Source organism: Amblyomma mixtum, chromosome 3 (genome assembly GCF_055824585.1).
Source record: "Amblyomma mixtum isolate Tamu chromosome 3, ASM5582458v1, whole genome shotgun sequence".
NCBI classification, from domain to species: domain Eukaryota; kingdom Metazoa; phylum Arthropoda; class Arachnida; order Ixodida; family Ixodidae; genus Amblyomma; species Amblyomma mixtum.
In genome coordinates, this window is record NC_143014.1 from 70,609,538 (window position 1) to 70,623,931 (window position 14,394).

At 45.6% G+C, this 14,394-nt stretch overlaps 1 protein-coding gene across 6 annotated transcripts in view; it reads left to right on the plus strand.

Annotated features, from left to right (window-relative positions):
• Obsc (Obscurin) overlaps positions 1-14,394 on the plus strand; it is a 161,443-nt gene that overhangs the window by 73,766 nt on the left and 73,283 nt on the right. For 3 of the 6 annotated variants that reach the window (XM_089579582.1, XM_089579586.1, XM_089579584.1), the window contains 8 exons: positions 3,239-3,355; positions 4,294-4,530; positions 4,981-5,146; positions 6,802-6,977; positions 10,640-10,736; positions 11,056-11,234; positions 13,954-14,083; positions 14,174-14,349. In XM_089579582.1, the coding sequence (XP_089435708.1) occupies positions 3,239-3,355; positions 4,294-4,530; positions 4,981-5,146; positions 6,802-6,977; positions 10,640-10,736; positions 11,056-11,234; positions 13,954-14,083; positions 14,174-14,349 (1,278 nt within the window). The remainder of the gene's footprint in view (positions 1-3,238; positions 3,356-4,293; positions 4,531-4,980; positions 5,147-6,801; positions 6,978-10,639; positions 10,737-11,055; positions 11,235-13,953; positions 14,084-14,173; positions 14,350-14,394) is intronic. The other 3 variants (XM_089579583.1, XM_089579585.1, XM_089579587.1) reach the window with 2 other exon arrangements.

Sequence of the window (14,394 nt, forward strand, 5' to 3'; positions counted from 1 at the left end):
TTGAGAACCCCTGACCTAGAAGATAGCATACAATCGCAGGCGCAGTTACGTCCCGGGCACGTGCTGACGCTTTACTTTTCAGCACACCGTAATGGCCGAGTCACACTGAGGAAACAGTCCGCCAACCCGTCCGACAAAACAATGTTTTCGTCCGGTTGGCGATCCTGTCACACCGCGTCAACACGAACAGAGGGTAAACATGTCGCTGTCTCCCGCCAGCCTGTGTTGGCCACATGTGCGCCGCTTGTTCACAAACTCTCTGTCACACCGGAAAAACCACCTCAATCGCGTTCCCCGGCGCTTCTCTGCCTTTGCTCGCGCGCTCTCCTCCGTGCGTGTGCACAACCGCGGAAACTGGAGACACCTTGCGCTGTCGTAGCTACTGGCGGTTTTGCAGAATATCGGACGAACTATGATCGTGCGCGGCGGCTGAGGTGCAGCCTTGCTCGATTCTGACTCGGACGACCAGCCGCCACCGCAGAGAAACCGCGCTGGATGATCGACTGGCTGAGAAGGGCGCCTGAGAAAGGCGTTTTCGAAAACTTCATGCGAAAGAATTAAACACGGACTACATGCGTCTACTTTCTGTGCCCTGTGTCTACTTCTACACATTTTGTGTTTTGCGCTGCTGTTCCACAATGCATTATCAACCCGGCCGGTCACTACAAATCACGCCACAATTTCGGCAGATTCATCGAGTTTGTTCCAGGCTCTGAGAGTACTAAAAAAAAAGATATAATTGTACGCATCATTCTTGGAATCAAATGGGAACCCAGTAAAGTTATTCTGATTGCTATCTCAAAGAAAACAAATGCAGCACTGCTTTCTTCTTCATCTCAAGTTCAAAAATAGCAGGACAGGTAACTGGTAACTCGCGCTCACCTGTGAAATACAGTCCCAACTAGCAATCTCTTGAAACACAGATTCCTTCAGATCACACCGTTGATATTTTGGGTCTGTTATATCCCATGGAAAACGCCTCTCTTCAATCATCCCGATCAGGTCACTTTCCTGGCGGCACGAGTACGACGGCAGCATGTTCACGCGAGCAACTGGCACGCTCGTATGCCGGCTCCTGCTCGGGTGGTTCTAGTGCACAAACCCGTCAAGAAACTTCTGGAACCCGCAGCCGAGGCAGTCCCTGGAACAGGACATTCCTTTTGGCTCCCTACAGAACCGCGTTCGTCAGAAGTGTACGCTTGCTCACAAGAATGCGACGGGGAGAGAACGAGCTTCTCCACGGCGGCCGCACCTGCCAGCCGACGGTGGCCAGGGCAGCCTTCCCGTCTGTATGCACCCGCCTGCAAGACGCCGTACCGTAGCAGACAGCATTACCACGAAAGGAAGCGCTCTTTTTTGCACTTTGCAAACGAAGTTTTCAAGCACGAAAGGCACAAAAGCGGTGAATCACCGCAAAGGGCTTGGTTTGTTCGTGCGGTGTCGCCAGGAAATTCGCCCGGCCGGCGAACAGCGCCAACCGTGTCCACGAACGCTGTTTGTTTGTTGTTCCGGTTCCCGGAAGCTGTCATACCGAGGGAACACCCCAGAAACCTGTCTCGTTTCCCTGCCGTTCGTGCAGTGTGACAAGAAGTTGTGGGACAAGTTGGTTGGGCGACTTGTTGACGGCTCGCTTGCGAACATGTTTGGTTCATGTCGCTGTTGTGTTCCCTCAGTGTGACTCGGGCTTAAGCGCAAAGTGGAGAAGGAAAGACGAGCAGAGAGAGAAACTGGCGCCGTTGGAGGGACACTGTGGTTCGAGCCGGACGTGGGCGCTGTGAACGACCGCTTTGCGGACCTGCTTAAAGGTGCACTGAAGAGGAATGTGAACTCGTCTTTATGCCGCGGGAACTCGATCTACACGTTCCGAGCATTCTTAGAAACTGCGACTTATTGCCCTGTGTGGCCGATTTCCCTAATTAAATCGAATTAACGCCCGGCTCCCGCCTTTCTTTTTTTTTGAATTCTCCCTCGTACGGTGGGCGGAGTCGACCAACGCGGGGAGTGCCTTTCAGCCAGCTCCGTGGAGGCTTTGCTTTCGCTTCATTTTGTTTTTTAGGTTTCCACGAATAAATAGTTTCATTTGCAGATAATATAACCGCAAAATAAGCCCGCAGAAATAAAAATACGCGCGGACTATTTTCTTCTACGTACTACTACGTATTACTCCGCCGATGGCAGAGCGGCAAGCCGCCACGGGACTGGGTGAAAGGCACTCCCTGCGTTGGTCGGCTCCGCCCACCGTACGAGGGAGAATTAAAAAAAAAAAAGGCGGGAGCCGGGCGTTAATTCGATTTAATTAGGAAAATCCGCCACACAGGGCAATACATCGAAGTTTCTAAGAATGCTCGGAACGTGCAGATTAAGTTCCCGCGGCGAAAAGACGATTTCAGATTCCTCTTCAGTGCACCTTTAAAGCGGCGCCCCCCGACAGAGCGATAGGCAGGCTAATAGTGCGAGCGACGTTTAAGGCGAGCCCGAACGCTGAAAACTCCGTACAATCGGTTTTACACTTCCGAAGTAAACACTGGAGAACTAACTACACATTCACCGGCAATCAAGTCTCATCGTTCCCACCAACAGTCACCATAGGAATAATTTTTGACGTTAGCAATGAAAGCACAGCGATTAGCCGATTGATGCTCTCGCATTTCAGCTAAAATCAACGTTGTTATTTCAGTAGTGATTTTAAGAGGTCTGCTCGGGGGTCTTGCTGAAGCTAGACGTTTGTCGTCTTAGTTATAGAACTTGAATGCCTCTGCGTTAGTATTCGCTTTTGAATGGATGTCATTTAGTACATCTCTATCTTCTCTGTTGTTTTCATTGCGCCAATGCTTTGAACAGGTTAATAGGAAGTACATGCAATGTCATGATTACTAAGCGCTGTCGACTCTCGTTTCCGAACTTCGCGTTATATCCTATTAAAGCTGTGTTTAGAGGGCCACTCCTAAACGAACTTCATTATTTCGCTCCCTCCAGTACGTACAAGCCCATTAAACAGCACAAAAAGCATAATAACATGTAAGTTTGTCAGCGAGCAATTTAAAAATATAAATGTCCTATTTTACTTGAAGCGTGTACAACTTAATTGCTTGTCTGAATACGCACTAAGCTGTTGAACGACTGTTCTTGAAACGAGAGCCAACAGCCATTGCCGAAGGTATCTATATGAGTAGGTGCCTTCGCCAAGTGTTAGTTTAATGCATTGAAATTGTACTTCTGGTGTTCTGGTGCTTTTCAGAAATTCAGTCTCTGAATTCTTTTGCTGAAGACGAATCTGTTTATTTAACAGCATCCAAGAAGGATGCCACAGGAAAGCCGCAGTTCCGCAAGGCTCTTCGTGGCCTCACCTGCTCACGTTAGTTTCTTCTCTTTTTTTTGCTAATAATCTGTGGGCATTTGTGGCGTGTGTTTTTTGTGTTTGCCGTTTTGATGTTCCTTGAGTGTAGTAGCTATAGCAACGTGAGATCGCGTTTTTAAATTCCCTGTGTTTTAATACTAATTAACCTGCTTCTGGAGTCACACATTCCCCAGTTCTGAAGGCTATCAACATTTGTTCTTTGAGGTTCTAACCTCTGCATGACACAAAAGAGACTTACCCTTTAAGTTTGCTTACCCCTCAGGTTATTTTCTGAAGGGCCGCTGTAGGCTCTTCGGTTGATTTCCTCGTCCTAAACATGCAAGGAAATTATTTTGTGTGTGTTCTTCCCCTACAGAAACCGCAATCGCCGTGAAGTATTGCAAAGCATGTCGATAACAAGATAGGAAAGCTAACCATATGCTTGTTTTGTTTTAGAGAACATATACCTTTTCTTTTTTCTACGTCATGCAGTAGTCAGGAAAATGCGTTTCTCTGTGACTGAATAATGACAGTAGTATAACGAGGCACCAGGCATACAATTTTATTCCCACCTTATAAGAATGGAAGGGCAGGTGAAACATATCGCTGTTGCTGGCTGCTCAACTGCTCTATAGTTTTCTTGTAGAACACGGTGTAATGGTATAATTTTTCACTTCTTGTGCGTTACCAAAATCACTTTTTTCCACTTCGTTTACCATAACACTCAGCACACACTTGCACTTTCTTCGAACGTAACGTAGTTCGCAGGAAAGGAGAAGCTAAGTGTAACGTTGGTGGTCCAGCTATTTCAGCTATTTTCCAGCTATTTCACAGCAGTTTCCACGCGTAATTTATGGCATTCAGTGCAATAAATTGAGAGTTCCTCTTTCTTTTTATGCGTTTTTTTGTCACAAAAGATACCTTACCAAAGCTTGTATTATGCCGCTTTTGTGCAGAAAATGACAACACCTTTTTGGAGTGTGAGGTGTCTTCCCCAGAAAAACCTACCATTCAGTGGCTGAAAGACAACATTCCTCTGAAAAAATCGTCGCGTGTTCAGCTAAGTGAGGAAGAGGGCAAGTACAAAGTGTACATCAATGATGCATCCTCTGAAGACTCTGGAATGTACACCATCATTGCGTCCAACTCTGAAGGAACAACATCGTGCAGCGCTCCGCTCTACGTAAAACCAGGTGAGAGATCTCTGTTTTCAATTACACCATGTAATTTCTTTCTCTTTTAGGTTGTCAGGACAGCCTCTTTAGAAAACTGTGTAATAGACATTAGAGAAATCAATTTACTCTTAAGGAACTTGTAAGCTAAACTGATGCGTTACGCGCGGATTTGTCATGCCAGAGTGTTAAGAAATTAACTACGGCGCTTCTGCCTGATACGTTTAGACAGAATTATGGCCTGCAGTATTTCTGCGTATTGGGCATCACATCACGGAAATACTGTTGATGGTGGCATTGTTTTGTAGCTGTGCGCAGTGTGCAACAGTGGTTAACCTAGTGCAAGCACATAGCGCAAACATTTAAGTCCATCATGTGCACGAGTCCACCTTTGTCTCAGTTAGTGTAAATTTGGTGGTAATATTCCGGAATTTTAAATGACATTTCCTGATGTTCTTTATTCTTTACTAGCGCTCAGCGTTGCTAAACCTGACTCGAGACCTACAAGCCCCGGTGGCACGATACTACCTCACGCCCCGGTCTTTAAGGTCAAGCTGAAGGACACGGAGCTCTTGGAAGGCACGTCTGTCCGGTTTGAACTGGTTGTACGAGGATGCCCGGAACCGGAAGTGACTGTGTAAGTTAGTTTTCCTTTTTTTTTCGGAAAAGCAGCCTGAGTGACGTCTCTGGACTTCTCACAAATTGATAACACATTGCAGTGGCAGAACATATCAAACCTCTGTTCGGACCCTAGTAGTCGCCATCCAGTGTTTCTTATATGATAAACAGACAGTCACAGAGCGAGGTTCGTTTTCGTTTTATTTAGTTACAAGGTCAAAGGCATAAAGAAAAACCATAAAAATGACTTGATTTTCTATAGCCATAGCTGTATGACTTACACTCTTATGGTTCCACGTCGGTTGTCTTAACGCAAAACCCCAGCGCTTCCTTGCGCTCACGCCGCGAACCGCCTGGAGAGGGCGGACGGAGGCCCGTCGACTGGCTCAACTGGGCCACTGATGTGGACATGGAACGTGGAGAGTCGAAAGAACAAAAGAAAGAAAAGAGTGGAAGCGTGTTGCAGCCACTCTGTGCGCCGAAGTGACGACGAAGGCGCAAGCAAGCCACTGTACCTGAACGCCACCTGCAATGATGGAAGCTTTCCAATGCGTTAGCTCTCGCGTAGAACGCACATTGATACACAAGTTTTTGTTAATACAAGGTGCGGAAATCCTATTATCATTTTCACTTGCGTGTTAATTCATATTACCGCTAAAGTTTGCTTTACCAGCTACGTTAGTCTACAAGTTTACCCCGAGAAAAACGGAACTTCGAACGCCGAGTACCGTTAAAGGTCTCGTTGGTGAAGTTCTTTTTTTCATGCTTCATATTGGTTACTTACATATTTTCTGTATGCAACTCGTGCTTGGGCACTCGTCGTGCAGTATCTTGTAAATAATTAAAATAAGCTAATAAACAATTGCTGGTAGCCTGGAAGCTAGTAAGGAGGAACGCGGTGCTTGAAAAAATTTCAAGTCGCGAGCCGCGTGCATACGCTGTAGGGAGTCAGCCTTTCGTGATGCCTCCGGCCACGGGGATGAGGGGAAGTACTGCAGGATGGAGTCTGTTTCGCACGACGTTTACCGCGCCTTCCGCCCTATTTCACATCAGTTGCAAAACTGATGTGAAATAGGAGAGAGTGAGGAGGGACTGAATGCCCCCTGCGACGTACTATAGTCGGGTGTAACTTAAGAACGAAGCGGCAGATACCCCTCGAAGGAGACCCTCCCGCCAGTGCCGTTGACCAATTGCGATGACGCTGCGGTTAATCCGGTGAACACGTAGTTAACTATTCCCAGTTCATCTGCCACCCCCTGCAATTTCGCCTTAGCCGGCCCAAGGGGATTGGTCATCTGGGAGAGGGGGAGAATCGGTGGACGCCATTGGCTGGAGGATCTCCTTTGAGGTGCATTTGCCGCTTCGCTCTTGACTTGCATCCGACTAAAGGCAGCAGAGATTTACTGTTATAGAAAACGCAGAGGCGTTGTTGAAAAACTCTTGATATATGAAAACTGAGGAGAAAAAGAATGCAAGGCAACAGCAGCGCAACATTCTTGTAAAGTTTTAGCTTTACAAAAGTTTTAGATGTCAGTCCTACGGCAAATTGTGTATTGGCGTATTTGCTGGCTGAAGAGGCAGTTATAGTCAGAGAAGGCTACCCTAGAATACGACGCCAACCTTTTGTTCCTGCGTCAAGCACCTAGATTGATGACGTTTGCTGTTTCTTCTCAGCTACAAGAATGGGAAGAAGCTCGTAGAAGATGACCGGGTGAGAGTTGTGTTTGAAAGCAAGGAAGTGTTCGAACTCGTCATCGACCACATTTCTTTTGAAGACATGGGAAAATACACGTGCGTAGCTGTGAACTCGGAGGGCAAAGATGAGTCATCGGGAACGATCACCGTTACAAGTAAGCAAGACTTATTTCTCCTTACGTCTCAGCAGAAAGTGCCGCTATCGATACTTATTGATCCTGCAGTGCTTCACATATTGCACTCTTACTCACTGTAAGTGTCATTTCATTGGCGTCCTGCGCTTCTATTTTTCTGCTTTAAACCTCAGAATTTATAGGCTTTCTAAGAAAATTGTAGTTCTCTGTTGGATGAACTACGATGTTCATCCAACAGTGAAAAAAGTGTTCTGTTGTGGCTCCATTGTCACGTGTTGTCATTGTCATTGTCACCTCGCTTTTGTTTACCTGTTGAACGAGCATCTCATGCATAATAAGTTACTCTAATGCCTGTTATTTGTGGACGACAATCAATATTTCTTGTTCACCTTGTGGCCAATTTTTTTATCTGTTTCACGATAATACTAACCTAAACATATCACACTGAGTATCCTATCACACCTGCTATAAGCAACGCAGAATCGTAGGAGGAGTATAAGAGGTGCGTTGAAGCGAGTTCTCGCCGCATTATTTCGTATCAGAGCTCTGTAGCAGTTTCTGGAATAAAAATTCTTTGCATGTTTTTTTTCTTGAGAAGACGTACTCAAGACCCTGAGGTCGAACTCGTATTTTGCTTCATTGTGTAAGCATTGTGAGGAACGTGAACTATGAACTTGTGGATGACTTTTTTTTATTACATTAACGAGGGACACTTCCCCCTAACCTGCAAATTATAAAGCTGTCATAGTAACACCACGTTCAGAATAACTCAAAACGCATCGTAAAATTCAGTTCAGTCACTTTCATGCCGGATTTTCTTTAGAATTGTTTGCTCTTTTTTTTTTTACAGCAGGCCCTTAAAACAGTACAAAGATCGCGCACGCGTAACCAGAGCAGTTTCTGGGTTCTGAGATGGGGTTCTTGTCGCGCCCCTGGTTCTTTGACATAGTAGCCAATAGGAGGGAAAGCTGTCCTAACGGAAGCATTGGAATGTAAGGAACACCACAGAAAATCCACCGGACGTCTCGGAGACTGCTCCGGCCACTCGCGGAGTGGCCGGAGCATATCGGAGAAGGACTGTGCCAAAGCAACGCTGTTTTTTTTTAGTATTCTCTTGTGAAACGGGAACAATGCAGCTAGCAATAGACTACACTTGACATCTACTGAAAGGGATAACGGTTAGAGCACCATACACTGTGAGCTGGGATATCAGTGGGTTTTATTACCTCAGACAAGAAAGGACAACCATCGGCCAGATTCATGGGCAAGTAGGACTTAGAAGTCTGAGAGAAAATGTGAAGTCAGCACTTTCAACTAAAAGCAAGGAGGAGGCAGCCCGTGGACGTAACTGCCCATCTGACCTACTTTTACTAAGTCTCATGTGGAAGAATGTGCACATAGATCATCATGTCAACTGCGACATTTGAGATACCGTCATTTGGTTCATTCATGGTAATTAAATGTGTCTGTTTGGTGTCCTTTCCATTTCAGTGAAAGTAAAAAAGGCCAGCGGTTGCCGTAGCTCGATTACTAGGGCATACCACACAACATGAGAACGCTGCGTGTTCTCTGCTTCTACCTCCTTGCCTACGACAGACCTTCATTACGCACTCCATGTACGCTATAGTACGAGGGGTAATCAAGAAGTTTTCCCTCCTGGGCTGTTACTTTCATATTAGCAGTGGAATTGAAAGGCAATGCATGTAATCTAAAGCTTTCGGCGCCCTCCTTCTCAGGAGTGCGCCACTTTTCGACAGTTTCCAGCAGCGACGACGCATTCCCGCCACCATTGCACTGGTCCCTGTATGCCGTCGCAGACGAATGGACGTGGAGATATTTTATTTCTTCTACCTTACAGCTTGATCTAGCGCTTTTGGACATCTGGCTGTTTCCTCAAGACAAAAGAAGATACGAAGTGCATGCGCTTCGCGTCGGGTCAAGAGCTCATCGGCATTGCAGTGCACCGTTGTTGTCCTCAGCAGCCGCCTTCATTTTACAACGACAGCTGTTAAAGCTGTTTCCTGAAATCGCGGCGTCTGCGTCGGAAGAAGAAAATAGTGAGAGGAGGAGGCAAGGCGCGCCGAGGGGAGAGGAAGAAAGTGGCGAGGTTTGAAGCGAGCGTGATTTGGCGCGAGGAGCCAGCAGATGCGGCGCGTCACATCGCGTGATGAATTCAAGTGAAAGGGTTGGTCTCCAGCGCGTAGTTCTATTCGATAACGTGACCCGGCAGAAATAAAATAAACTGCTTAACATAGACGTGAATGCCATGCAGCGCGTGCCACGATAAGCGAGGCGAAATGCCATATGACGCTTCGCCTCGCTAGCCAGACAGATTGCAATTCAGCGACGACAAAGTCATTGACGTGAGATCATAGTAGTTGCCAGCCGTATGGCACTTGTCTTCGCTATCCATTGTCTCACGCACCACCCATAACTCTAGCTGAAATCCGTGTTAGAGGTGGTAGCCGTCCTATGAAGTTTTGCAGCGACGACATATTGAGACTAGAGTGCCGGTCGGGGAAGTGCATTGGCGCTAGTAAAGACGACAGCGAAAAACTATTTACTCGAAGGAGAGAACGCCTTCACAACTTGCAGCTGAAGGAAAGTTCTTTCAGTTCCATCACTTCACAAAAATTTGCTGCCCAGGCGGTAAAACATACTGAACACTCCTCGTACGCAGAGTTTCCGGCCGCATTGGTATCGACGAATGTCTCTGTCTTTCTCATAAGTTTACGCATTGCTTCTCTCCTTGCAAGTGAATTCGCGCACACGCTGGCATGGCGCTGCTTTTCATTATTCATATGCCCATTTTTTTGTCTGCACCACGAGAGCAAAGCTAATCGGCCGGAGTGACCGCTACTAAAGCAAAAGCATGCATGAACCTAATGATGGAAACTTAAATTGCCACCAAAACAAGGTGACATTTCTGTCGCTCCTTCAAATCACACGAGAGTTCGACGTAAGGTATGTCTTTGCGTCTTAATGAAGATATGCCCATGTGTTTACAACACCAGAAATAATTAATGCACCTGGCATTTAGAGTGACAGAAATGGACCTGTTCAGTGGTTTTTTTTTTCCCGCTTCATCGCTTTCGAACGCTTTACGCTAATCGTTGCATTGAAAAAGTTTTGCATCTTTTTTTATGCCAAAGCAGCGGGAAGAGTAACATATTTGCCTCAACAAACGCTTCTGCGCTACTTTTCGCTTCTCAAGTAATTGACGCGTGGTATTATGCATTTACACATGCATAACCACGTCAATTCGCGCTTAACCTTCGCTCATTCGGCGCTCCCAAAAGACTCTTGAAAGAATATTGAGCAGACGAGAACGCACAAGTCCCACGCCGAAATTTAGTTTAAATGCGTAGCGACTGTAGTGCAAATAGTAAGCTGTCTTAAAGTGTGTGCTTTTCACAAGCGTTTTTTGCAAACCGATACATACTTATCCAGGCTTATAGAAGAGCTTGCAGTATAAAATCTGCAATTTATTCACTAACGTAGTGTGCGACGCTTAAAATGTAAAATACCTAAGCTCTTCAATGCGTCTGATTTTCTCCTAGCCTCTGTTGCTTTGCTGCGCTAAACTGTGAGAGTGGTGTCTTTTGTTCGCCATTTGGTTACGAGCGTAAACTTGTTAAGGAATTGTTTATTCAATGCGCTGTGCATAATTTTGACCTCCACAGAAGACAAGATATTATTCCAAGGGCTAACCGCAGATGATAGCGCTGCTGAAGGATCAGGTCCCCTAACACCTCCACCGAAGTCACCCCTGTTTAGATGGTAAGGTGGATTCTTTGAAAATAAAAATTTCTAAATCTACGGTTTGAAGAGTTGCATAAAAGTTATCAAAAGCTCCGACTGTAAAAAAAGTTCTCCATTTCAAATTATTAATTATTTTGCTGAAATTAAACTCCTTTTTTCTTGATATCACGATTGATGTCGACAAAATTAGACTAAAGTGCACCATTACGACTAAGCAGTCATTCTTTCCTGTCTAATTTCAGGGAATGTACGAGATAACGTAGACAACATTATTATTGTTAGTACATTTCTAGTGACTCGGCTGCATCATCAGATTCGGTTCTAATTATCATTCTAGGTTCAAGGATGGTCAAGAATTTGAAGCCAGTGAACGGTTTCAAGTCACATTTGACGATATCGAGGACACGCTATCCTTGGTCTTTCAACATGTCACGCCAGATGATGCTGGTCTCTACACGTGCGTTGCCAGCACATCCAGTGGGAAAATTTCCTGTAGTGCCGAACTAACAGTTCAAGGTTTGGCAGTTTTCATTCCCGAACTTTTAACTCTTAGGCTTTCCAAGTACTCCACGTGTTGTTTTGATGTGCCTAAAATTCTTTACCCATTTCCTTCCTTAAATATATATTGACGTCTACAAGCCCAACTGATTAAAAACTGTTGCTTACTTCCCCTCCCGTAAGAAAAAACAATATGAACACATTCACAGATTACACACCTAAGTAAGCGAAGTGCAACAAAAGGAGTTCTTTTCCCAATCTGACATAAGCTGTGCAACCTTGCTTGATGTGTACGTTTTCAACAATCGATACGGACAGAGCATCTTCCTCATCACCATGCCGACCAATCCTCACTGTAGATGTAAATAATGGACATGCTTGTTTGTGTACGTCACTTTGTTGTAGTCACCTCACCATAACTTGTTCTTTGTGCATTTCAGCACGTTTATGTGTTTGTGCATGGTTGTTGACTGTACTGAATTAACAAGACGACCATTACAGGGTGCTTATTTTAAACGAGTTGATCGGGATTTCAAGCAGAGGGACCAGCGGGCAAGAAATGCGTGCTTAATACTTACTGGTAAAAGAATATCTTTCCTAGTCAGGACATTACGGCGAACGGCTGTCAAGCGCTTGGATGCCGGCGTTTACGTTTTACACACGAGCTAAGTTTTTTGAGTCGCAAAAGCTGATCCTCCGAAATTGTAAGATTCACAGAGCGCTTGTGTCCAGCCTTTGGAATTTGATGTATTGTTAAAATAAACACCCTATCCGCTGCTTACATGCAGATCAGTCGGTTGGCATGAAAATAATAACTGCCAGCAAACTCACCTCACTGTTCACAGACCATTGCTTTTGATGTTGTTTATTACACTGCGTGCAGCTTTGGACCGCGCGTTGTTCGTTCATGTTACAGCCGCATGGTAGTCGTGTAAACTAGGATTTAAAAGAAGTGTCTCGTGTGTTGTCTGTAGAACACGCAGACCGCAACAGTGCTACCGGGCCCGTTCTGTCGCCATCACCTGATAACAGCCGCGTGAAAAATGCTTAGAGTTGTCAAATTGGCACGAATAATTCGTGACGTGCGCATATTCCGAGTTTCTTTAATTTTATTATTATCATTATTATGCGCACCGGGAGATAGCGCGGAAATAATTTTTATCGAAATAATGTAATGGAAGAAGAAAAAAAAACGAAGCCGACTTACTCTTTGGGTCTTCATCATCACCGTGAAGCGAAAAAAGAAAGTTAAAAAATTAGGTTCATCTGAAATTTATATCTTAACATCAGTTACTTGACTTGTTTATTTACATTTTCCTCCTGAGACTTTCAACTTATAATTTTCATTCTAGTATTAGAACGTCCCAAAACGTCCCGAATAAACTATGTCCGATTAATTTTGGGAGGTATTTATTATACATGATAAATGAATCCGTGCAGCCGCCGCGGTCGATCAGTGATTACGGCGCTCGGCTGCTGACCCGAAGGACGCGGGTTCGATTCCGGCCGCGGCGGTCGCATTTCGATGGGGACGAAATGCGAGAGGCCCGTGTACTGTGCGATGTCAGTGCACGTTAAAGAAACCCAGGCAATTGAAATTATCCGCAGCCTTATACTACGGCGTCCGTAATAGCTTGAGTCGCTTTGGCGCTTTGGGACGTTAAACCCCATAAAACGAAACAAATTCATTCACCTTACGAAATATCATTAAGGTAGCGGCGCAACGGTGAGGCGGGTGTGTTCCTTGTTTGATGTGTCCGCGAATCGGCTCTCGGACCACTGTACAGTGAATTATAACGTTCTTCTCGTGGACCTTGAAGGCAAACTTCCATGATTAACCTCACCATTTTCTTCAATGAGGCGCTCTACAGGCAACCTCGGCTGCAGCGAGCACGGGCCTCGGTAGTACTCTTGCTTTCTGTCAAAAGGTCGCAGATCGATAGCCAAGCTGCGAGCGTAAGCTGCCGCTCCCAGATTGACTGATTCCGTGGCATTGCGCCTGCGCTTACAGAAACGGCTTTCGACTGGCCTTACTCTAAGCTGTGATTCGTACACGTAGAGCAATGTTTGTTATCTGTTGTAAGCATGGTAGTTTAGAGAAATAGTAAACTTCCCCGCCGTTGACCTTGATGTCGGCAACGTGCCTAATTCACGACTTCCAGCTTTCATGCGAAAACATGTTCAGAAAAGTAGATTTTGTTTTTTTCGGAAGCATACTTACAGGTCTTCACAGAAGTTTAGAACTCCTGCACAGACTTGAAAACAGGTAATCGCTCACGTAAGACCTCTCGAAAAAAATACTTTCACTGTCTAAATTCCAGCCTCACGGGCTTTTTTCTGGTCAGACCGTGATCAGTGGGTACGTGACTAGTGCAGGAGCTGTTTTGATAGTAATAACGAGGCCGAGGCCATGTTTAAAGCTAATAAAGTCTTTCGCACGTGATGGAGGGGCAGTGTTTTAGCAGGAGATAGTTATTTTTACTCTACTTTAGCTTGTTGTTCATAATTTTGCATCTGTGCGAATTATCTCGTCCCTTTTGCAAAAGACTGATTTTTTTCGCACAGAATACGAAATGTTCAGTGGCTAGGTCAGGCGCAAGATTTTCAACCAGCGGAGGTCACTACCGCCGTCTGGCGGCCGGCGTTTGCGGTCAGCACTGTGAAGTATATTCTGGCTTACCTGCCTGCACAGCTTTGTCCTGAACACCTAATTCTCTCTCCTACTTTCTACACCCAGGTGCTGTGATTAAAAAGGCTCCAGAAGCCCCAACAATAACTGCTAGTCTTTCTGACGTTGAAGTAAATGAAGGCGCTTCTGCAATGCTGGAGCTCAAAGTGAAAGGATATCCGAAGCCAAAAGTAACCTGGTAAGGCGTCTTGCACTCGACGCGCAGATACGAGAATTTCTCTCCGTTCCCAAATCAGTGACACTGACGCGAAATGCACATCATTCGCAGGAAGCACGAAGGAAAGGTGATCGAAGCAGGCGGGCGTTACCGGTTCTTGTTTGAGGACGAAGAATCAATGACTTTGGTCATAAAGAACACGAAGAAGACCGACGCTGGTATATACAGTGTAGTGGCTGAAAATGAGTCCGGAACCGCCAACACTGAATGCAGACTGACTGTCAACTGTGAGTAAACAGGAGCAGCTTGTGCATTCGTTCTCAACGAGTGGT